The sequence below is a fragment of the Candidozyma haemuli genome (genome assembly GCF_002926055.2).
Source record: "Candidozyma haemuli strain B11899 chromosome Unknown E_2014730914, whole genome shotgun sequence".
Taxonomy (NCBI): domain Eukaryota; kingdom Fungi; phylum Ascomycota; class Pichiomycetes; order Serinales; family Metschnikowiaceae; genus Candidozyma; species Candidozyma haemuli.
In genome coordinates, this window is record NW_020289903.1 from 430,262 (window position 1) to 452,920 (window position 22,659).

The 22,659-nt window shown below is 44.7% G+C and overlaps 12 protein-coding genes across 12 annotated transcripts; 4 read left to right on the plus strand and 8 right to left on the minus strand. All coding sequences in view use genetic code 12, as the record gives it.

The window, feature by feature from the left end:
* Window positions 1–636: 636 nt before the first annotated feature.
* Window positions 637–1,791, minus strand: CXQ85_003363 (uncharacterized protein; the record flags this gene model as incomplete). The annotated part of the gene is made up of 1 exon (XM_025487009.1): window positions 637–1,791. One exon carries the CDS (start codon window positions 1,789–1,791, stop codon window positions 637–639), a length of 1,155 nt encoding a protein of 384 aa, XP_025340457.1.
* Window positions 1,792–1,892: 101 nt separating this feature from the next.
* Window positions 1,893–2,942, plus strand: CXQ85_003364 (peptidylprolyl isomerase; the record flags this gene model as incomplete). The annotated part of the gene is made up of 1 exon (XM_025487010.1): window positions 1,893–2,942. The coding sequence occupies one exon, from the start codon at window positions 1,893–1,895 to the stop codon at window positions 2,940–2,942; it is 1,050 nt and encodes a 349-aa protein (XP_025340458.1).
* Window positions 2,943–3,821: 879 nt separating this feature from the next.
* RPL4B (60S ribosomal protein uL4) lies at window positions 3,822–4,913 on the plus strand (the record flags this gene model as incomplete). The annotated part of the gene is made up of 1 exon (XM_025487011.1): window positions 3,822–4,913. One exon carries the CDS (start codon window positions 3,822–3,824, stop codon window positions 4,911–4,913), a length of 1,092 nt encoding a protein of 363 aa, XP_025340459.1.
* Window positions 4,914–5,145: 232 nt separating this feature from the next.
* On the minus strand, window positions 5,146–6,033 carry RBE1 (sterol-binding protein; the record flags this gene model as incomplete). Its single annotated transcript, XM_025487012.1, has 1 exon — window positions 5,146–6,033. One exon carries the CDS (start codon window positions 6,031–6,033, stop codon window positions 5,146–5,148), a length of 888 nt encoding a protein of 295 aa, XP_025340460.1.
* Window positions 6,034–8,269: 2,236 nt separating this feature from the next.
* On the plus strand, window positions 8,270–10,897 carry IML2 (Iml2p; the record flags this gene model as incomplete). The annotated part of the gene is made up of 1 exon (XM_025487013.1): window positions 8,270–10,897. One exon carries the CDS (start codon window positions 8,270–8,272, stop codon window positions 10,895–10,897), a length of 2,628 nt encoding a protein of 875 aa, XP_025340461.1.
* Window positions 10,898–11,000: 103 nt separating this feature from the next.
* Window positions 11,001–11,862, minus strand: CXQ85_003368 (uncharacterized protein; the record flags this gene model as incomplete). The annotated part of the gene is made up of 2 exons (XM_025487014.1): window positions 11,001–11,018; window positions 11,056–11,862. 2 exons carry the CDS (start codon window positions 11,860–11,862, stop codon window positions 11,001–11,003), a joined length of 825 nt encoding a protein of 274 aa, XP_025340462.1.
* A 632-nt stretch (window positions 11,863–12,494) lies between these two features.
* CXQ85_003369 (uncharacterized protein) lies at window positions 12,495–13,085 on the minus strand (the record flags this gene model as incomplete). Its single annotated transcript, XM_025487015.1, has 1 exon — window positions 12,495–13,085. The coding sequence occupies one exon, from the start codon at window positions 13,083–13,085 to the stop codon at window positions 12,495–12,497; it is 591 nt and encodes a 196-aa protein (XP_025340463.1).
* A 189-nt stretch (window positions 13,086–13,274) lies between these two features.
* Window positions 13,275–14,564, minus strand: CXQ85_003370 (uncharacterized protein; the record flags this gene model as incomplete). Its single annotated transcript, XM_025487016.1, has 1 exon — window positions 13,275–14,564. One exon carries the CDS (start codon window positions 14,562–14,564, stop codon window positions 13,275–13,277), a length of 1,290 nt encoding a protein of 429 aa, XP_025340464.1.
* A 377-nt stretch (window positions 14,565–14,941) lies between these two features.
* On the minus strand, window positions 14,942–16,765 carry CXQ85_003371 (E3 ubiquitin-protein ligase; the record flags this gene model as incomplete). Its single annotated transcript, XM_025487017.1, has 2 exons — window positions 14,942–15,475; window positions 15,776–16,765. The coding sequence occupies 2 exons, from the start codon at window positions 16,763–16,765 to the stop codon at window positions 14,942–14,944; spliced, it is 1,524 nt and encodes a 507-aa protein (XP_025340465.1).
* Window positions 16,766–16,960: 195 nt separating this feature from the next.
* Window positions 16,961–17,749, minus strand: CXQ85_003372 (uncharacterized protein; the record flags this gene model as incomplete). The annotated part of the gene is made up of 1 exon (XM_025487018.1): window positions 16,961–17,749. The coding sequence occupies one exon, from the start codon at window positions 17,747–17,749 to the stop codon at window positions 16,961–16,963; it is 789 nt and encodes a 262-aa protein (XP_025340466.1).
* Window positions 17,750–17,868: 119 nt separating this feature from the next.
* On the minus strand, window positions 17,869–18,915 carry CXQ85_003373 (SET domain-containing protein; the record flags this gene model as incomplete). Its single annotated transcript, XM_025487019.1, has 1 exon — window positions 17,869–18,915. One exon carries the CDS (start codon window positions 18,913–18,915, stop codon window positions 17,869–17,871), a length of 1,047 nt encoding a protein of 348 aa, XP_025340467.1.
* Window positions 18,916–20,292: 1,377 nt separating this feature from the next.
* PAM16 (import motor complex subunit) lies at window positions 20,293–22,278 on the plus strand (the record flags this gene model as incomplete). The annotated part of the gene is made up of 2 exons (XM_025487020.1): window positions 20,293–20,660; window positions 22,059–22,278. The coding sequence occupies 2 exons, from the start codon at window positions 20,293–20,295 to the stop codon at window positions 22,276–22,278; spliced, it is 588 nt and encodes a 195-aa protein (XP_025340468.1).
* Window positions 22,279–22,659: the final 381 nt, after the last annotated feature.

A 22,659-nucleotide genomic window follows, 5' to 3' on the forward strand; every position in this document is an offset into this window, starting at 1 on the left:
TTGGATCTATGGATGCGGTCTGGGGCGAAAATGGCGGATGGGACTGGAGCAGCCAGGCTGGGGCCAAACTCCGCGGGTTTATTGGCGTAGGAGACTTGGAGAACATGCTGTTTCCGGTAAAGTCCTGTAGTCTCCGTGAATTGTTGATTCAGTGGTATGGAGTTACACGTAAAGCCAAAGCGTCGAAAAGTGCGAAACCCATAAACCAGGCCCAAAGGATAATAAAGAGGATTGTGAGAAAACAGATAAGAATAAGATCTGCTGGGTAGGGGGTGAAGAAATGCAGGGAGTTGTAAAGTACTTGAGTTCGAGAATTTTTTTTTTTTGTTAACTGTGTAGTGAGAATAAGTTATGATTATATTCGTAAGACGTACCGCTGTGCTGAATGTATGTATGGTGGATGAGTGCAATGCGGAGTCTTGATCTGTCACATGAATACCGAGACATACGCCATATCAAGTTAATATGTCAGTTTTATGAACAATTGGTATGGCAGGGTAAGATAAATATTACCTGACGTGAAGTTGTATTCCTTTATTCCGCTCTCAGTGGTACAATGGTCCTTTTGTGAGTGGCTGCGAAAAATGAAACATCGATACCACTACAAGGCATCAGACACATTCGAGAAGTATTCCCTTAAATTACCCTCTTGTAGTAGTTACGGAAAGATCTCCAGCCTAGACGCCACTCCTTCTGCTTCAATTTTGGACTGTACATGTTAAAGTCATTCTTCTCCAACTTCTCCAAGTAGAGCGATGTAGGAATAGCATTCATGAATGGGATGAAAATAACATCTGGAATACCTTTTCTCCACTTTTTGAAGTTCCTCTGAAGCAATGAATCGTGTGGTTTGCTCTTTACGAGCTTAGCAATATCCTCCCTCACTTGCGTGAGTTTCAGACGAGCTGAAATCAAGTGGTCATTGGCAGTCACCGCAGTTTCGAAAACAACATTTTGCAATTTCTCAATGGCTTCTTCCTTTTCTGTAGCATCCTTTATGTGACCCTGGGCTAAACGAATCGCCAATTCCTGAGAAAGTTCAAACTTGGTCATAAGATCCACAGGCATTGTGACAATATTACGAGTCGATGCATAGTAATCAAAGCCCAATATCATCGAACTGACAGCAGTGGCCTGGCCAATATGAGCTGCAATGTCGCTGACCTTATTCTGCAATTGGGGCGAAAGCTCCAACAAGTGAATGACAGAAGGCGAAATCAGAGGCAGGAGAAGCAATGCCTGTGTAGCATAATTAAGCTGTGAGTAAGTACCTTCACCGTATGAACAGATATCTTCGACACTCTTGAACTGTTTCGATTGAAGAAAGTACCGTCTTGTCTGAAGGTACTGGTGGAAGTATGAAATGTCCAGATTAAGGCCCAGACGCAAAGCGTCTCTTAAAAGAAATACTGTAGGTTCATGGAGCTCGCCTTGGTCTGTGAATGCTTTCGAAACCATATCTGACCAGAACTTGAACTTCATGTCGGCTGTAGTTAAGCCCATAGAGGATGAAAGCTGATTCAGTGCTTTCAGCGCCCTGGATCCAGAGGCAGATCCACCATCGGTGATCTTATTTGCCTCTAGCCCAAATGCCTTGATAGCTAGAAACCCGTTCCTAGCTGGTTCTGGGATATACTGGGCGAGGATGTACGACAGTCTGTCGGAGTTCTCCAATAGAACATTGACGTTCTCGGCAGACTTGGCAAGCTGCTGTTCGTATGTATGACGAACTGCCGTCGAGCTGATATTACGAATTCCTCGAAGAAGCTGTGTAGTCTGCTTCAATGACATGGTAAAGGGAGTATATCGTAAGTGAGTGGTTGCGGTACTCTGATTATGTATGTGGTAGGGCATCGCGAAATCTGGGGCTCCAACCAACAATCTTCTATACTATGAAAGTGGAGGAAGTGCTACCTAAAGTCTATCTAGACATCTCTGTGGGAGAAAGGGAAGTTGGAAGAATCGTTGCTGAGCTTTTTGTTAGTAAGGCTCCTTCGACAACCGCTGCTTTCCTAGAACAGTTGGATAGCTATAAAGGCCATGGGTTCAACAGAATCATTAAGAACTTCATGATCCAATGCGACAATGGCAATATTGATGAATCCGAAAAGCTTCCAGAGGAGAATAAAGAAGAACCTTTTGAGCAGCCTTTCCTTCTAGCCTTAGCTGGCCAGTCTGTGTCTCAGTTCTTCATCACCACATACAAGTCACAGCACTTACTGGGTTTGCACACCTGCTTTGGTCGAGTTTTAAAGGGCAAGTCGGTTATTAGAGAGATAGAGAATGTTCAGACAGATAAAGAGCATGCTCCACTTGAATCTGATCCCGTTATCATCAAGGACTGTGGCCAGTGGGAAGAGGGTGACCCAGTGCCCATCTTCAATGCATGCTACGATGAAATTGCTGGTGATATATACGAGGAATATCCAGACGATGATGACCATATAGACAAAGAATCTTCTGCGTCAGCCTTAAAAGCAGCCACGAGAATCAAGAATGCTGGAGGTGAGCTTCTCAAATCTGGAGAGCCACAAAAGGCTTCGTTCAAGTTTAGGAAAGCCATGAGGTATCTTACGGAATACTTCCCTGACCAGGATGAGGAGCCTGAGTTCTATGCTAAGTATACTGATTTGAAGAAGAAGATTTACCTTAACTTCTCGTTGGCCACCTTGAAGCTTAAGCAATACTCCAGGTGTCTCGACTACTGCAATTACCTTTTCGAAATGAAAATTACTCCCCAGGAGAAGGCCAAGACACTTTTCAGAGCTGGTAGTGCCAAGATTGAACTACGAGAATACAAGGAGGCTATCCGTACTCTTGAAGAAGCACAGAAGCTTGTACCGGAAGATGCCGGTATCAAGAAGGAACTTACAAGAGCTGAGGAGCAGTTGGAAGCCTCGAAGAAAGCCGAAAGAGCGAAATACGCCAAGTTCTTCGGTTAGTCCAACCCTACATAGACATCAAGCCAATTGGCTTAATAGAATATCTGAAGGTAAAGGGACGTTTTAGGTAGTATTCGGTAGCTTCTCTTTGCTTAGTTTGTCATTGATGTATTTTTGGAGTGTTTTGTTCTTTATGTAATTTGTGACTTTTACATAAACCGAGTAGTATTACTGAGAATATGAGGAAATACTGGTTTTAGATAAGGATTAGAAACTTAAATATCCACGATAAAAAAGTGAAAATCAAGTAGCAGTATTAAAAAGCAGATCTTTGGGGATGCCTATTCGACCTTTTCTTTATTAAAAACTTTGGGAATTAAATTTCAACAGTTTAGTCTGCCATCTTACCTTGCAAGGCCAGTCACATTATGTATACTCTTTACAATAACTAGTAATGCCTCCACAGCCAATGTAATTCAAATAAGAGACAGCTTTTTCTCGAATAATGTTACGTTCCTTTAAAGTTGAATTTTCGTAGTTTGTAGAACCTATCCTTCACAGCCCATGTACCACAGTTACTGGACCTGATACAACCTACAACATACATGCTAAAACGTAAAGAAAAAAGAAAGGAAGAGTAAGAGAGCACAAGCCTTGAAGGAAACTAGTGCACGAAGAGCCAAAACGAGCTAATTTTAATAATTTTAGTCAATTTTCTCCCTTTAGTGTTAGCCCTACTTGGTAAGTCTACACCATTTTTTTTTTGCACCCATTGCGATGCATCCTTCTCTCAAGCGGCCGCAGCCCTGGCCAATGGGACTGGCTTTGCGAAGCCCTATGAGCGCACGTGACCAAACAACCGAAATTCTCACTACCAACCACTGAAAAAAATTTTTCACCCTTCCTTAACACTTCATCTCTTTAGATACCAACACTAAAATGTCCACCCGTCCTCAAGTTTCTGTTGTCTCCGCCAAGGGCGAGAAGACCTCCTCCCAGTTGCCACTTCCAGCTGTTTTCAACGCTCCAGTTAGAGCTGACATTGTCCACTCCGTCTTCGTCAGAGTGAACAAGAACAAGAGACAGGCTTACGCTGTTTCCGAGAAGGCTGGTCACCAGACCTCCGCTGAGTCCTGGGGTACCGGTAGAGCTGTTGCCAGAATCCCAAGAGTTGGTGGTTCCGGTACTCACCGTTCCGGTCAGGGTGCTTTCGGTAACATGTGTAGAGGCGGTCGTATGTTCGCTCCTACTAAGACCTGGAGAAGATGGCACGTCAAGGTTAACCAGAACGAAAAGCGTTACGCTACCGCTTCTGCCATTGCTGCCTCCGCTGTTACTTCTTTGGTGTTGGCCAGAGGTCACAGAGTTGAGCAGGTTGAGGAATTGCCTCTCGTTGTCTCCAACGACTTGGAGTCCGTCACCAAGACCAAGGACGCTGTTGCTGTCTTGAAGGCTGTCGGTGCCCACAAGGACATTGTCAGAGTCATCAAGTCCAAGAAGTTGAGAGCCGGTAAGGGTAAGTTGAGAAACAGAAGATGGGTCCAGAAGAGAGGTCCATTGGTTGTTTACGCCAACGACAACGGTATCACCAAGGCTTTGAGAAACATCCCAGGTGTCGACCTTGCTCACGTTTCCCGTTTGGGTTTGTTGCAGTTGGCTCCAGGTGCTCACTTGGGTAGATTCGTTATCTGGACCCAGGCTGCTTTCGAGTCCTTGGACTCTGTCTACGGCTCTGAGAACACCAAGTCTGCCAAGTCTGGTTACGCTTTGCCATCCAACGTTGTTTCCAACACTGACTACAAGTCCTTGATCAACTCTGCTGAGATCCAGGCTGTCGTTAGACCATCCCAGGAGGGCTTCACCAAGAGAGGTCACGTCCAGAAGAAGAACCCATTGAAGAACAAGCAGGTGTTGTTGAGATTGAACCCATACGCCAAGGCTTATTCCGAGAAGAAGTTGGGCTCTGTCAAGGTTGAGAAGAAGAAGGCTAAGCCATCTAAGGGTCAGTTCGCTCACTTGTTGAAGCAGTAAATGTAGGGTTTCCTTACTTACTATATGTGGTTATGAATACACAATGAAGAGCTTTCCAATAAACTGTAGTCAAACTTATCCAATAACGAATTAAATACTTGACGACAATAACCAGTCGTTAACTACAAACAAATAGTTACCATATGTATCATTAAAATGTGCTATGTAAATGCAACGGCTCTAGGCCATGCTCGAAATAATAGTGTACCGAAGAGAAGAAAAACCTATAGATCTAAGACAGCAAAGGCAAGACGTTAGCGCTGAAGTATTTGGCAGTGACCGGCAGGGAGGTGCCAACGATGTTTCCACGAGAAGAGTACTCACAAATAGTGTACTGGCGCCAGACGTTATCACAAGTCACCTTGGCGCAACCCATCTTGGAGCTGTCCTTCCAGATGAGCTGGGTGAAGTGACCAGTGGCTTCAGAGTAGCCTGGGTTGGAGTAGTCGTAATCCTTGATTTCATCGTACCAAGCATTGACTGGGTCTTTACCGCCAACGAAACCGGCAGCCAAGTTCTCACCGTATGGGCCATCAGAGTGGATCAACTTGACATTGTTACAGTCGAATTTCTTAGCGTAGTTGGCTGCGAAATCAGTCAACTTCCAGTCCCACTCGAGGGCTGGGGCAGAATGAAGAGCTCTCTTCTTGTTTGTCTGTTCCAAGATATCACGCTGGAACTCATTGAGGCCCTCGGTTGGAGCAGGTCCAGAAGACGAGGAGCTGGAGGTGGAAGGAGTGGAAGAAGTAGAAGAAGACGACGATGAAGAAGCAGTCGCAGTGCTCAAAGTAGTTGGAACCCAGTTGATAGACGAGGAGGACGAGGAGGAGGATGTCGAAGGAGTGACAACAGTTGGGGTTTCTGGAGATTGAGTCTCTGGAGATGGAGCTTCAGGAGATGGAGCAGCTGGGGTTGGGGCAGCTGGAGACTCTGGCTTAGCAGTCTCTGGCTGTTCACCAATAGTCAGTCCGTTACCGTCAATGACCACAGTAGTAGGAGGTAACGTGCTGATGGTGGTGGTGTCATATGAAGAAGTGATGACATTGACAGTGGTGTGCCATCTAGTGATGGTGGCAGCGTGAGCAGTGGCTGCAAGAAGGAGTGTAGTAGTGAATCTCATTTGAAAGAAGGACTAGTAGTTGGTGGTGGGGAAAAAAGAACGAAAGTGGTTTTTTAACGAAAGTTGGAGTTTGAAGACTAAAGGAAAAAAATTCGAGCAGATCCACGTCCCTTTATACCAAAAGGTGCTGGCTGTAGAAGGTCTGTCAGGAACGGGACAAGAACCAGATCTGGTACTGTAGGCTTAGGCTTTTGGCTTCCTTTTTTTTGCACCCAATCCAGCATTAGCGAGTGCGGCTGGAAGTCTAAAAACGTACTATCAGCCAGTTGCGAAACACCGTTGGCACCATTTGCACACACAATATTCAGCAAGTCCGGTTTTGGACATCCAGCCTCCCGCCTCGGAATATGTTCCAGATACGGACCATTCGTCAAGGAGGCTTTGGTAGGTGTAGTTATGTAGGTGGATGGTGGGTAGTAGGCACAGATAAGAAGAAGAGGTAGACGAAAGTGGATAAACCACCATAAAAGGGATTTTTCCTCGGTGGGATTCTTATTTCTTGTGGGCATAGTCAACTTCTGAAACTTGCTTTACCCTACTTTATTCTCGTCGCTTCATGCTTGTCTAAAACTGGTCTAAAGCTATGTCACCTAGAGGCTGCATGCGGGAGGCTGGCTGCGAAAAAAAAAGTGCTGAATCTGGCCCAGTTAGGAAACTCCCAGATCTGGCACCCAGGAACGATCCACTAGATCATGGGATGAAAATTTAAAGGGATACTAAAAAATAGCATTATGCTTTGAACGAATAGACTGTTTAGCTTTGCTCTGGGTAGTTAAGCTAGCGAAAGTATGAGGGGTTGGTGAGGTAAAGAGAGGTGGTAGCACGTCGCGACCAGAGCTAGAGCAGTCGCTTGTAAGCAACCGAAGAAGAGTACAATGGGAAACTAAAATTAGGTGTTCCAGGTTGACTTTGGTGAAGCCACTCTTTGTCTTTATTGTTGCTCTGGAATGCCCGTGGTTGGTGAAACGTGTATAATCAGTAGTAGCATACACCAAGCGCCAGCCACTAGAAGCAGGACACTGGCTACTCCAGGCTTACCGAGTAACCACCAGCGAAGAAGCCAGAAAAGAGGCTAAAGAGAAGGAAAAGAAGGAGAAGAAGGCTTGAACGAAGCAGCAGCAGCAGCAGCAACAAGTAGTTCCAGAAACCAGGAGAAAAACGTATCAGGAATGCTTCCACCAGATGTCTATGCCCAGCACTGGCCCTAACAATGAGTGGTGCTCTCTCGAAAAACGCCCTGGCCAAGGAAGCCAAGAGGTGAATGGAAGCAACCATGAAACAACAAAACAACCTAAAAAGAACTTAAACTTTGACCACTCAACATCTGGCCTCATTTTCTTGATTTATCCTCTGGATCCTCTGAATGTACCACAAAACGCCAAACCCGTATCCCTTACATAATCGGAGTTCAGAGGGACCACTTAGGGCATAGGCAAAAAAGATAAAGTCAGTCGCACTGCCTTGTTTTCTGCGTCTTTTTCTGCCTCGTTTTCTGCCTCAGGTGTTTTTCGCAGCCATCCCAGTCAACAAAGAGGCACCAAACAACCAGCAAAAGAACCAGAAAACACTGTTCTTCTTTTCTGTTAAAGTCTAAAAGTATGGAAAACCCCCTTTATACCACAAAACCACTTCTTTTTCTTACCACACGCAACCTTCCTTCCAAATCACAAGGGTCTTCTGCGACAGATGTACCACGAGATTGCGTTGCGTAACCGCCTACGGCCTACCGCCAACTGGTTAGTCGCCAGACTTCTACCCACTCTGCCTCACTGCCTCAGCACCGCCCGCCCGGCTGAGTAAATCCACAAAACGGGCACAAATCATCAAAGAGAACGAAGTTATTAGAGGATGACAAACCTTGATGGATTTAATTAAAAGACTTGTTTATTACCTCTCCCTTGTACTTTCTCTGTTCGTCTTCCTGGTGGTACAGCCGCGACCTGTCACTGTCAGACACATGTGGAAAAAGGCCGCCTTTTAGGGCGCCCCACATCACGTGCATTGCACACCCTCACTGGCCCTGCCTGCTTGTATCTAACTTGCGTTCTCGAGATCTCCTATATCTCTGCCATACCCACTTTCCTTCTTCCTGCTACCTTCCTGCTTTCTTCAGTTAGTCTGGTACTGTTCTTCGTCACTTAAGAGTCGTCTCTTTCGCTTTGAGATCTCGTTTTAACGCTGGCTCCTACCCGTTTGGCCCGACCCCTACGCATTTGCTATTCTTGGTTCAGATATCATGTTGAAAGGTTTCAGAAAGAAGGCTTCCATGCTTTCCTTGTCGCTGCAGCTGTCTGCGGATGACACACTGGAACAACACGAACGCTATCAGAAGGTTCTCAGACAAGTTCGTGACTTTGAGATCGCTCTTCAGGCCATGGACTTCTTGCTCGACGACAGAGGTGATCAGGGTACCGATCTCTTGAAAACTGAGGTCCAGAGAAACAAGAAAGTGGATCTGAAGAATCCAGGCGCCATCTTTCCTTTGGCGTTGGGTGTTATGGAGTTTATTGAGGCCACCTTGGGGTTTGAAACCGAGGTCATGAATAGGGCCCACAATACCTTATCTGAAGCAGAGGAAGCTTCCCTTAGCCACTCCAAGTACAACCAAAAGATTCATCTTGCCACGTCTCACATATACCCTCCAGGCACAGAGTTTCAAGTGACTTATGCTGAACTGACATTGCTTAATGCGCTTGTGATGCTTTTGCATGAGAATAATGGTATGATGGAACAGGCTAAGGCCTTGTTCAAGTTAAGAAAGGCTTACCAAATTCTTGACGCTACTTTTAAGAAGATCAAGGAATCGGAAGGCTTGTTTAATCATAACTTGGCCAAGTTCCGCAAACAGGCAAACGGTTCTCTGGTTTCGTCTGTGGACTTGCCGGGCTACGACATACCAAGCTCCAAGGGATCCGCCAACTCTTCCCTGGCTTCCTTGCCTGAGGATATCAAGTTGATGAAAGACATGGAACAGATTTATCAGATGAGAAAATCGAGAATTGAAGGTACTGGCGTTTCGTGCTCTCAGGTGAACTTGTTCGCAGAGCTGGAAACTCCCTCTTTGTCTTCCAAGAACAGCTTACCTTCTCTTCAAGAACATACCGGCGTTCAATCAAGCAGACCAAGAACAGCGACACCTCCTGTTGCTGCCAATTCTGCTTTTGCTCGTAAGAACAACCTCAGTCTGTCGGAAGAAGATGATGGTGATGATAACGATGAATTTTCGGACGCTGGAGATTCTTTCACCGCTACGAACCCTACTATGAACGAATACTCTTTCAATAGAGGATCCTTGACGCCGCCTACGACTCAATACGGTGCCTCAAGTGTGAATGAAGGCACAAAGGGTTCCTCAGCAGTGTCTGTGAACACATCTGAAAGCTCCTGCGCTTCTTCCAACGCTCATTTGCATGTCTCTACGATTGATGAATTCATTCATTCTGGCGTGCAATTGTGTTTCGGTATCTTACAAGTGGTGCTTTCTTTGATCCCTCCAGCAATCGGTAAGGTTCTCTCCATTGTTGGTTTCAAAGGTGACAGAGACACTGGCCTCCGTATGCTTTGGCGTACTGCCATTACGGCAAGAAACATCCACGGTGAATTGGCTCTCTTGTGTCTTTTGGTCTTCTACGATGGTCCGATTCAATTTATCGATGTTGGGTTCCAGCTCCCAGGACACGAGGATTCCAACATCACCGATGTACTTTCTATCTCAGAGAGATCCAGTATTTCTGATGACGACTTAACCATCATAATCAGAAACCCTAACTTATACACGAAGCAAATCCTTGCAAAGGCAAGACATCTTTTCCCCCACAATGCCTTATGGCTTTTGCAAGAAGGAAGAATGTTGGCCGCCCAAAATAACATCCACAAGGCTATCGATCTTATGCAATCTTTCACAGATGACCCGGACACCAAAATCAATATGGAGCAGGTTGAAGCGCTTCTTACATTTGATAGGGCGATGTTATACGCATTTACCCATCAATACGATAAGGCCGCAAGGGATTTCCTTAGACTTTTAGAGATCAACTCATGGTCCCTGGCAGTCTACTTGTTCTTCGCCGGTTCTTGTTACTTGGAGCAATGGCGTATGATTTTGGCTGACGAAGTCAAGTACGAATCAAGCAAAGAGCGGGAGGAAAAATTGGCTCACTACGCTAAACAGGCTGACCATTATTTGAAGTTAGCACCAACTTATGTTCCTGGTCATGGTCACAATGCCACTAAAAAGAAGGGTGGTATCGGCGGTAGCAATAAGCAGATGCCATTTGACAAATTTGTCCTACGCAAAACAAAGTTACTTGAGGAAACGAAACGCAAGAATCCTGATTTAGCTTATATTGAGTGTGTTGGTACCTCTCTTATTCATGAGCTTGTCTACTTTTGGAACGGTTATAACAGGATGACCCAAGATGATCTCAGGCTCCTGAACCGTATGTTGAAGTTCTCAACAAGCAACTTGGCAAAGATTAGCGAAACTTTCGATGAGTGCATGACAAGAAGCTTTTTTGAGGCCATCACTTTGAGACAATTGGGTGATGTTAAGGAAGGTTTGTCAAAGCTTGACAGTGCCGTGATCTCAAAGTACGTTATCCAAGATTCTGCGCATGCCCCATTCAAGTTTACCAAGATGACATACGCTCCGTATCTTTACCCAACGGCACTTTATGAGAAGGCAATGTTTGTCTGGATCCTCAAATCTAAGGATGATCCAAGCAGAGCGATCAACGAAAGTGTGAATTGGTTGAAGAAAGCTGAAACAACTTCGGATATCGGTGATTACGAGTTGAGCAATAGGACAAGTATGAGAATCAAGGCAGCTTCAGAGAGATTGGAGCTGTTGAAGGATCAGTTGTGAAATGATCAATTGAAATAATTGTCGACCATGGTGTATGCGACATTCACACGAAACACGATGGTGAGTATCCAGCCGACAGCCAAAATAGGTAGTATACCTGCGATTATAATGAGCTGTAGTACTTTTGCAGGATTTATACCCGAGCCAGACCTTGTTACTGTTAGACTGTTGAAAAATGGAAGTGAGTTAAACCCATAGAACGTAATGACAAAGTAGTACCCAACGGCACCGAAGTAAAGCGAATTGCCCAATAACATTGAGATAAAGGACTTTTTGCTGTTGATCAAGGGAAGAAGGAAGAACTGTAACATGTACAACAAGCACCAGATCATCAAGAACGAATTGCAGTGAACATCAAAGCAAAATGTCCAGTCAATATAGTTTACATTGTAACGAGACGCTGCCGAAAAGGCATGCTGAAGAGAAAACTGGGGGTTGGCCAATTTGTTGGTAAGAAGCCACAGCAAAGTGGCTATGAAAAAGCCTGTCACGTAGAAATCAATGCACACCATATTGATAATTAGCTTCACAATGTCCCAGAAATGGGGCAGGTAAGCAGCTCCCCACGCAATTGCACTAAACGATAAAAGTGCCGTAAGCAAGATTAAGAAAGATGGGTCGTCTCTAGCGTACGAGGATTTCCTGCTGTTCTGCTGTTTATACGTGTAATTCGATCTGTACATCTTCCTTGGGTTCACAATCAAGTGGAACACCTCCCATGTTGCTGTTTCGAAATCAAGAGTTTTAGGCTTAAAAAGTCTTTTCAAAAGCCTCTTCCAATTGCCCAACAACCCCAGTCTATCTGTAGTTCTAGCTGGAGCAAAGGCCGCTGTAGTGTTTCTAGAGGACGATTCGGCAAACGAAGCTGCCGAGATGGAGCCCGGCGTGCGAAAGTCCCTGGGCAGATTGGCTGCCTGTGGGAACAAGTCTTGGTAAGCGTACGGTAAATTGCCCCTTTTGCTCATTGCAGGTGGGTTGTAAATGGAGCTTCACTGGGAGTAGGTGGTGTGAATGAGATTTAACTACATGAGGGTGCGAATGTATGGAGGTTGATAGAGGGCAGGGTAAGAACAAGGGAGAGGGGAGCCCTCCATGTCTGGAGCATATGTAATGGGGAACATTCATAAGAATCTGATTGTTTTACGTGAATTAAAGTCTAGATTGTGTTTGTTGTTTGAGCTACGATTACTGTGGGCATGATAGACAAGCATATGTATTGACTGGACAGTTTTCGCAGCCAAATTCTGGCAAAGTAGACCAAACTGGAAAATCATGAAATGGCATTGAATATATAGGGATTGAGCAAGAGGAGACTGTCAACATCCTGAGAGAAAATAGACAGAATCCCAAACATATTGAGTTAATTGTCTTAACTATTGAAATTTCCAACCATGGCAAATGAGCCGCTACTCGGACTCCACTGGTAGTCCAAGCCAATTGTACTCTAAAAACAGAACTTGGACTTCTATTTGTTGAATATCTGTATCACTAAATAATTTGATTAGTCCAAAATGCTTCTAAATATTCTACGTCACGCTCAACCCTTATCTGTAATAGCTATACACACTTACCTAAGCTAACTACCCTCAAACCAGCCCTAGCCACTTGGTCTTCTCCTGGCGTTCCGGTCTTTCCAAGCCAAGTACTTGAACCAGCAGCAGTAATACTTGTATGCCCAGAACTCTGTCATGTTGGGCTCAAGCAAGATATATGAACTCACAACCATGTACAAGGCGAACAAGCACGCAAGATCAGGACGTTTCTTCCGTAAAAAGAAATACGACTGTAAGTGGTGAGGATTATAAAACCACGGAGCTCTGATGGTTATCAATTGCTCTCCTGGTGTAGAACGACGACGTCCTCTTGACTGGCTTGTAGCTCTAGTATGCGTTCTTGAACGAGTACCATGGTCAAGCAAGGCGTTACTACGCGGCCTTTGACGCAGAAGGTTCTCTTGAAACCCAATATGTCTCTGTGGGCGCCTGCTAGGAGGTCTTTCAATTGGATTTGGAGTCAAATGACGGGGTGTGACTGGAGGCGTTATTGGCCTTGGGAAGTTGAGAGGTACATTTTGGGAAGTTCCGTTTCCTGAGACGCTATTGTCTTGGGGAGACTCTTCGGGCTCAGTAGGGCTTCTAGTCTGTTGCCGCCGAGGTGCTTTATTGTCTTTAGCAAGTTTTTTAGTCATTATTTGGGTTTAGGAAGAAAAGGTAAGGTAAGCAGAATGGGTGCAAAAAGTGGTCGCGATATAGGCCTTTAAGTACTAGTACATTTTCCTACACCCATTGAACTTGAAGGGGCAAAAGAATGTCTGAAATGATGCCTTTAAATATGCTTATATGTAAATCTTGCTGTTGGGCGTGTGCTAATTATCCTGTTAGCCCAACTGACTTTCACTTCGAGAATGAAGGGCTCGCAGTGCCATATGGGACATGTTGAATGGCTGACCAGCTCCAGTATCTTGATAGATGTCTTCGTCATATCCGCCTATCAGCGTCGGTTTGAGGTAGCCGTCGAACATATCATGTAGCTCATTGGTCCACATGTTCAGAAGATACTCCTCTTTCTCAGACCTTTTCACCTGGTTAGTGCCAGTTTCTTTGATAGGTTTGCGCTGGATACTACCGAGAACGCCCGCCGAACATCTTAGGTTTGAGTTGGACTCTCCTGTGGCATGACTAGAGAACCGTAGCCGAAGCAGCGTCCAGGTAGATAGAAGTGCTTCATTCTGGATCTTAACTGCGTGATCAAGCAGATGGCTAACTACCAGGCTCTCTTGTTCCTCCTGGTATTGTTTAAGATCAAGGACTTTCTGCTGGGTTCTATTGGTTCCAGATGGGTCCTGATGGTGAGGCAGTGCTACCATATTTTGGAAGTCTTGTAGCTCCTTTGCAATGTCAAAAATAGTCAGTGAGGTGGTCAAGTCGACATCTTCAGCGTCTCCTGTAGCAAGCATGCGGTCCACTTCACCATGACTTTCTTCACCAGCTTCATCATCATCTTCCTCTTCACTTGTATTCAGTTCCACATCATGCCTGGACATGGGAACTAAGGTGTTCATCGAGGCATGACTACTGACTTTCCCAGTACGGCCCGTCAGTTTCCACGAGTGTCCCAGTAGCCTCTCCGTCAAAGACAGAGTATTAGAATGAGCATTTGAAGTTCTTCCAGAAGAGTTTGCTGATCCTCGTTCCGATGAATAATCACCTCCCTTCAAAACAGACGAAGCGGATGCCGGCTGCTTGATCTGGGTCAACGGTGATATGTTTATTTTCTTCTTTATGGGAGTATGCGGTCCAAGGCCTTCAACTGAGCTCTGTGGTGGTTTCTTAAGACTATTGTTCATCGAGAATTGGGACCATCTGTTGCCAGATTTATGCGAATGCAGATGTGGATTCGGCGTCCTCGTCGAGCTGTTCTCATCAAGCATAGGTATATTTTTATGCGGCGGTACAACTGCTCGAGGAGCCTCCAATGATGTGATAGAAGTGTGTCTGACTTGTTCATTTCGGATAGCTCTCTGGCGTAGCTCGTCTTGAACGTTGAATGTTAGAGGGAGCTGCGTGGACTGGGAACGCTGGGGAACATCATTCGACTTGGGTAATTGGGAGACCTGGTTGGCCGAGCTTGCCCTTACAAGGGTTCGCCCTCTATTACCATCGGCCATAATTTCCTAGGGAAGAAGATGTAGTAGCCAAGACGGCGATCGAGTAGAATGATAAGGCATTTCCTCAGATAACGCGCACGCAAATAACCTTTGAGGACGCAAAAGCACCTGCAATTTTTAGACGCCGGGCAGAACAAACGAGGAAAGAGGAACATCTGATAATATCCACATATTCCGATCCATCTGTTTATTGTTGTTTAATTCAATCTGGCCCACAAAGCGTACCCTTCCTCCGATGGTGTCTTAAAAATCCTTATCTCCACGTGATCAAACACGGATAATCCGCATACGCAAGGACGAGATGCGGAACTTTATTGGGTCCTGCAGAATCCTTATCGTCACAATCAGAGTTGACTTCGAAACAGCCAAGAATTGAATCAAGTGATTTCTTTGAAGATCAAAGACCCTTCTTCTATTCCGTGGTTGGCGCATTCAACCAAAAGACGCTGTCTTTTTGAGACCAAAGATGATAAATGTACAATCTTAACCCGCTTGTTCGTAAGAGCTTGCATGATATTCTCCTCAGACTTCTTCTTCTTCTCTGCTCCCACATCTTCAAAAATCCTTGAGAGTGCTTCCACGGTTTCATTTAAATAATCTTGCATTCCCTCGAGAATGTCACAATAATTGCTTTTATCGAGGTAGAACATGAAAGCGTACGTCCACATCAAGGTCCTTCTTCCGCCAATGAGACTTCGAATAGCATCTGACATGAACTGAGCGTCATTCCATGATACGTCCTTTTTGCTAGTCTGGGTCTGAGACTTCATATACAAGAGCATGTAACGATGAATGCTTGCAAGCGTCTTCTCATCACCTTTCATAGAATGTTGATGAACACTGAATCTCTTGTAGTAATGCAAGTAACGAGCGAGGGCATTTTGCTTCTCATTCTTACCCGAGTTGATCTCCTTACGTTCATTGAAACGGTTGCAAGACCAATGCGATTGGGTATGTTGGCGCCAATCATGCAAACAAATCCAGCAAAACTGGAATTGACAATGCTGGCAAACCATATGGTTACAACCACCATTTTTCTCAATCAGCGAGGAGCATTTCGGACAATTTTGAGTATTGGCTTCAATCCAATTCACCGTCTCTGAATCGTCCTGGCATCGCTTCACCCACTTTGAGGCAACCAGACAAGAACATGGAAGATGGTTCTCGTATTGACAGTCAAAGCAGAACTCATGTGATGATGGGCACCTCACAACTGGCGTGTGTTTCAATACTTCATTGGCCTTATGATCAAAGCCATATGGTCTTGTATCCTTTGATAATTCCACGAAATGTTCACAGTCAATAGCCGGGCACCACTTGTAGCGTTTGCGTGTGGCGTCGAGGTTAACCTTAGCAGCGGTCTGAAGCAACCGGTTACGTAGTAGAGGATCTTCATTTTCTGAGGGCCATCTATCTTCCTTAAACTCCATATGGTCAAAATTAAGGTCATACTCATCCACGACGCTAACCTCGTAGTTCTTGAACTCCTGGGCGGGAGATTGTTCCTCTTCTGAGCTATCAGAGTCACTATCACTGGGAATGTTGGCATCCATGGTAACTTGCTCTTCTGGTGGGATACAATCGAGAAGCTTGTCAACATCAGCATGATACAAAGTCATGTTACACTGTGGATCCATGCACTTGATAAGGTCGCCCTTGTTGACGCATCCAGACAAGTATTGACCATAACATGGAGCACAAAACTCGTGCCCACAAGAAAGACGGAAAGTATCCATAGGACCTGACTCACAGCATATAAAGCACATGAAGTCCTCATCACGGTGTATAATGGGGTAAGTCTCATTTGTTGTAGGTGGAAGTCCACATTTCGCTCGTAGCCTGCTCTGGTCATCGTAGAAATCACTCGTGAGTTCATCCACCAGCCATTTCTTATAATGCAACATGACCAAAAGCTCATCCAAGGAGTGGCCAACAATTAGAGTCTCCAAGAGCTTCTTCGCTGGGGTTATCATCTGATCCATGATGTACCAGCCGAGCTTCAAAGGCCTGTAGTGGCACAGGGAGAGGTGGTTCAGCGAAGGTTTCTGCCACAGAGTCGGAAGGCTAGCTTCATTCTCTGTGTAATCGTCAACTGGTGTAGGAGAAGCGAGATCACCATCTACCAGTATCACCAGATTGTCGTCATCTTCATAGTCGAAGCTAATGTCAGACTCGGCCGAGTCGATGTCGGAATGAGGCATGGGCAAAAGGTTAGGATGAATATACGACTAAAAGAAGCCTGGTAGGGAGATGTGGTGGCGATATGGGTATTAATAGGGAAGGCGCTGTGGTAGATAATGTATTTCGCAGCCTTCATCTGTAGGTGCGTGCTTCAATGAGGAAGGTGCAACAAGAGAGATATACCAGGGTAATAAAAGTTCTATCAATATATGCAATCAAAGTAGCTGTTTGAGGGCTTTTTCGAGAAGGGCTTTCTCTTCGTCCATCATACATGCTATGTTTTCGGCCCTGGGCCCTTGTGGCTCCACAGCTCTATATCTTTGTAAGCGACTCTCCACCCATCCTCGTAAGATTGTCTTTTCTGTCTTGGAGAGTTCGGGTTCTAGTAAGTATTTTTCGACTCTTTTTGCTGTCTTTCTCTCGCTAGGAGCTTGTGCAAGCTTGTGGTAGAATACCTTGAATGGCATGATGAGAAGGTGCAAGAGCGCCTTGGTTTGTTTCGTGGGCTCGCCAGATCCATGAATTCTAGGCAGTAATTGCCATGACTCTGGAGGCTCTTGACTCTCACAATCTTTTCCTTTATCGTCACAGTCGCCACAGTCATCGTCATCACAACATCCATGCTGGTCCTTTTCACCGCAGTCGTTGCAGTCGTCGTCCTGACAGCCTCCACAGAGTTCATTGACGAGCTCAAAGCCTATAGACTCGTACCAGTCGAGTTTAATGTCCAATGAAGCCTTGGTCTTTTCGTTGGCTTTCAGCTTCTTCAAGTATGCAAACATTGGAACTGACAAAAGGCATGATGTGTTGGGGTTGCCTTTACTTACAAATCCGTACCGTTGAAGTAAATATGGATTTGCGAGCTCATTGCCGTATGTGTTGAATAGTTCATAATCGTGTTCCTTGGAAGGAAGTGCAGTCAACATGATATCACAGCATTTGGAGCTCTCAGAAAGTTCCTTTGCTAAATCAACTCTAGAACCATTGTCGTTCTCTTCTGGCATTTGGTGTTCAGAGTGACCCTCGTCGTTTTCCTCGTCTTCACTGAGTGACAAGGTAGAAACTTCTTCTTCATCCTGGTCCGTTTCGGCATCTGAATTTTCAAACCTTTCAATGTCTTCCATCAGAAGGGTCTTTTCTCTTCATCCTCCTTTGCTTCATCGTCTTCGTTTATGCTTTCCGTCTCGCTCGAATGGCCATCATCATCTGAGTCCTCCGAATCGGAAGATAAAGGAATATCCTCCATTAGATCTTCGATATCGTTATTGTCCTGAGCAGTATCTTCTTCTGCATCATCTTCTTCCTGGCCCTCCTCATCAGCTGAGCCATCTTCGTCTAAGACTTCCTCTTCTATTTCTTCATCACTCTCATCGTGCTCGCAGCCCATTTCACCACAATCCCCACATAAGTCTTCGTCATCGTCACAAACAAAATGAACGTTCTCTCTAGGCACAATCTTATCGCCATCCTTGATAGGCAGCAAGTGGTTAAAGAGATCAGCACCTGGAACTAACGAAAGACCATGGAACTTATCCACTGTAAATGCTCTAGAGATAACCGCCTGGACACATTTAGCAAAGAAACGAAGCTTTGGGGTATTTTCATCGACCTCTTCAGCTGTGTCTAGACTTAATGTTGGCGGAATTTCCAACACAGACGTGTTTGTCTTTGCAAAGTTCACACATTCAAGGTAGAACAGGATGAGCTCACTGGAGTCAAGCATGTTCAACATATCACACTCTGAATTGAACAATGCCTCCTTTTCGATCTTAGACCACAAGCACAACGGAAGGTATTGATCATCTTCTTCATTCAAGTCAAATGTATCGAGGTAGGCATACCATGGAGACCGTTCACCTAATGCCTGTTCATATATGTACGTTAACACTATAGCGTGCATTCCCTGGGTCAAGTCTATAGCTGGATCAGACGGCTCATAGTCCATTAGAAGGTTACACAAGCACGAGTTCTTTGGCGACAAGATGGAGCTCTTGGGAATTCTAAGGATCAAGGAATCTTGGCTTGGATCAGGCTGATCCTTCAATTTCCAGAACACACCAGTTCCGCCAACCAGAGACTCTCTCACCTCCACCAAATCCGAGTTCCAGAATGCATTTTCCTCGAGCCACGCTAAAAGACCTTCAACCTTCGGTATACTAGTGGAGGACATGTATTGGAGAAGAGGTAGTAGGTATGTCTGTTCGATGAGCATCGTGGTGTGCAGATCTGCCATAGTGAAGGCAGAGCCACTGGAAGGAGGCAGCCTAGGAAGGACCAAAAGAAGGAGGCAACAAGCATATAAATTATTGGATTAATTTACATCAAAACTCGTTTTCTACATCTTAAGATTTTTCCTTTTTATGAACACTAGTTCTGTGGTTGGATGTCGGTTCTCTACTTAGGTTAGTTTCTAGTACAACAAGTGGTGTCAGAAAGATATACATCAGCACTTTATACAAGGTGGTAGCAACCCTTAAGATTGAATAAAAGAGAACCTTTTGGAATAGAACATCATTTCCAGTAAGGTTACTTGGGCGCCATAGGGTATATCTTAGGTTATCAGTCGTTTTCGCAGCCATAGTGGGGCCTGAAGAAGAGGTACAAAAGTAACAATTGAACTACAAGAGTATGATATGAACACTCAAGAGACAAGTAAATTGAAGCCTAGGTAATAGCTTTGATGAAGAAAAATTATTGAAAGAAGAAGACTTTCTGATTGCATTGGGTCGATGAGCATCTCCACGGTCTGTGATAGAGGTCTTTTTTTTTTTTTTTTTTTTTTTTTTTTTTTTTTTCAATTCCTAATAAAATTCAATAACCTTCTAATCAATAGATTTCAAAGACTCCCCGTCATCAAATTACAATCATTTCTGGAAAAGATACTAATATGGCCTCTAGAGCTACTCCAGTATGGTGCTGCAATGGACCCTCCGTTCTCTTGCATCTAACGTGCGCAGACGTTACCCGGCGCAAAAAGATTTCGCACTATATAAGGTCCATCGCTCCTGCCACCTTGGTTTTGAAAACCAACCATCAGTAGTGGTTATACTACTCTAATATAAGTATAACTTCGTGCTACGGCACACTACTTTAAAGACCCTAGTGTTGCCCGAACTACGCCGCGTTAGCGATAGCGTGACCGGGGCTTCACGTTCAGCTAAGCACTGGTTGACTTATCTAACAAATAGGTCACAATCAGCGCTCCGTTTCTGGTCTTTTAGAGCTACGCATTCTTAAGGTTTTCCTAAACTCTGGCCGATGTGGCGACCATGTCGCTAACAGTTCGGTTGGATCAAAGCCTGGTGCTACATTTCATTTCATTCCGTAACCATATGGTGTTGATAAAACGCCTTGTAGATATCACGACCATTCAACTCTAGCCATACGCTATCCGTTTCTGTAAACGGCCTTGACTTCACGCTTTCGTCCCTTGTATGGCAAGACGACGACGGTTCCATTGAAACAAATCACGTGACCTTCTTCGCCTTCTGGCTCATATTTTCTCGCTTCAAGAAATTATACATCAAACTTCCCCAGTTCCACTAAAATGGCCCACAGATTACTCGTTAACGTCATTTTCACAGGTGCCTCTGTGTTTGGACGTGCCTTTACGGAGGCCTACAAGCAAGCAGCCAAAGCTAGTGCATCTGCTGCTGCTACTGGCGCTACCAAGGCCAAGTCTGCCGGCGGAATCCCAGTTGAGGAGGCATTGAAGATTTTAGATATTGAGAAGGAAGAGATTTCTCCTGAAGAAATAGAAAAGAAGTACCAGTACCTTTTCGATGTGAACTCGAAAGAAAAGGGTAACTCCTTCTTCTTGCAATCGAAGGTTTATTATGCCTCAGATACTTTACGGAAGGAGCTAGAGTATCTACAAAAGATGAGGGAGGCCAAGAATGGCGAAAAGGAGACGCTGTAAAGCATGGTTTGGAGTGTTTTCGTATTATTAGCATAATGGGTCTGTAAATAAAGAAATGTGATGAACGGCTTGCGAGCCATAGACGTTATGGAGTCTGTAGGGCGATGGGAGGTGAGTTTGATGGTACATTTGAGTATGATACAAAAGCTTGTCAAAAGGGTTGCTTAGAATGGGAGCTTAGCTTGAATCTTAAAGGGTAAATCACAGCTCCCATCACGATGTACCTGGAACAGGCATCTGGTGGAAGTCAATGAGAGACAGACGACTAAGACTTTCACTTTGATCAACATAAAATCATGGAAACCTTCTCCCATAATCCATTTGAATGAGCATCCACATCCTATAGTCGACAGCTGGTATCCCTTCGAAGCGTAGAACCGACCATCTCTCCATACCGTAGTCATGGTAAGACATTCTGTGCCTTATTCAGTTTTCACTTCCTTTATCTTCATTTTCTTATCCAAAGATTATCCATAAATCCCTCAAACCCCTTCGGTAAGCCAAAAACACCGTTCCACAGAGTGGGCTATTTTTGTGATATGTAGCTTTTGGCTTCTGTCATATCTACCACCTTGGGTTAACCGCCATGGCTGCAAATGACAGCCCTAATGCAAACACAGCCACTGCTGGTCGTCATACCTCAGCAGAACCCCTTGGAAAGCCTAAACCACGAAAATACTAAACGACTAGAGGGAGCATCATATTAAACTTCATAACAGCAAGAATGATAGACAATAGTACCATAACTGCTGGTTCCCTCGTATCCAGAAGTCTTCGCGAAGAGGGAGTAGCGCCGTGCCACAACACCATAAGGATACAAGAATCAGTGGAATGCTCGGGAGCAAGCCCTTTTTCAGAGAACCCAAGTCTGTATCTTTTTGAACTTTATCTTCAGCGTCTTGTTGACGTCGCCTATGACAGCAGTCGGGACTTCTCGTATATGTATGTTGGAATACATGCTCTATATGCAGGCATGATGATATCCTGTTGCCCAGATTCCTATAGTTGCTATGATGATGACCCTCTTACTTGCTTGCCATCCAATGTCTTCACTATATAAGGATGGCATCTCCCATCCTTCTTTCCTTAACTAGTTATCTCAATACACTACGAACCACTCTTTACTATAAACCCAGCTATGTCCGTTACATAGTCTTTCTTACCTACAGTCGTGCACCCTTCATCTAACATCTTTATAAAGATGGTAGTTAGCTTCGGCGCCATCAAGAGTTGATCAACTTTGAAGGGTCTTCAGACTACCATGACGTCTTCTGTGTACAATCGTCGTAAGGAAGCAAGAGTCCTCAGACTATTGAACCATTCTACCGAAGAACGAAGAAGATCAAGACTATCATAACTAATGAACCCAATTGACCATACTCGGATAAGAATAGATTGGGAAAGCAATGGTCTACTAACATGCTCGTTGACCAACAGTTGGACCCTCAGCAAACAGTGGCTGAGAACTTGAACACTGAACAACATATCAAACATAAGCTATTGACTATTGACTATACGGTTTGTCTACTACAGAGAAGAGTTCAGGCTTACGAAATTCAGGTGTTCATCAGTGACGGACTGGAAACTTATGACTACAGCAGAACAACTAAATAATACGTTCCAAACAGACTAGCGTGCTTAGCTGGGAATAAACAACAATGGGCCCTGACATCAAGAACAACATATGAATCTACGAGACTACAAATCTTTTTTAAAGTCAGGAAGTCTCAAACAAAGCACGCTAGACGTAAGGCTCAAGGCAAACTCCATGCATACATAACAGAGATTAGACAGAGAGGAACCACAATAACTCAGTGGTACCCACAAACACAAGAGCAAACGGGATAAGTTCCCTGATAATAGGGAAGGCATCTATCTTGGAAAACACAATAGAACAACAGTCTTTGTGTAAGGAATCTTTCACTTCCCGGGAGCTCTTGTGAGGCGAGAACTTTTATAACTGTCATCTCTGCATTGCAGGTGGAAGAGCCCTAT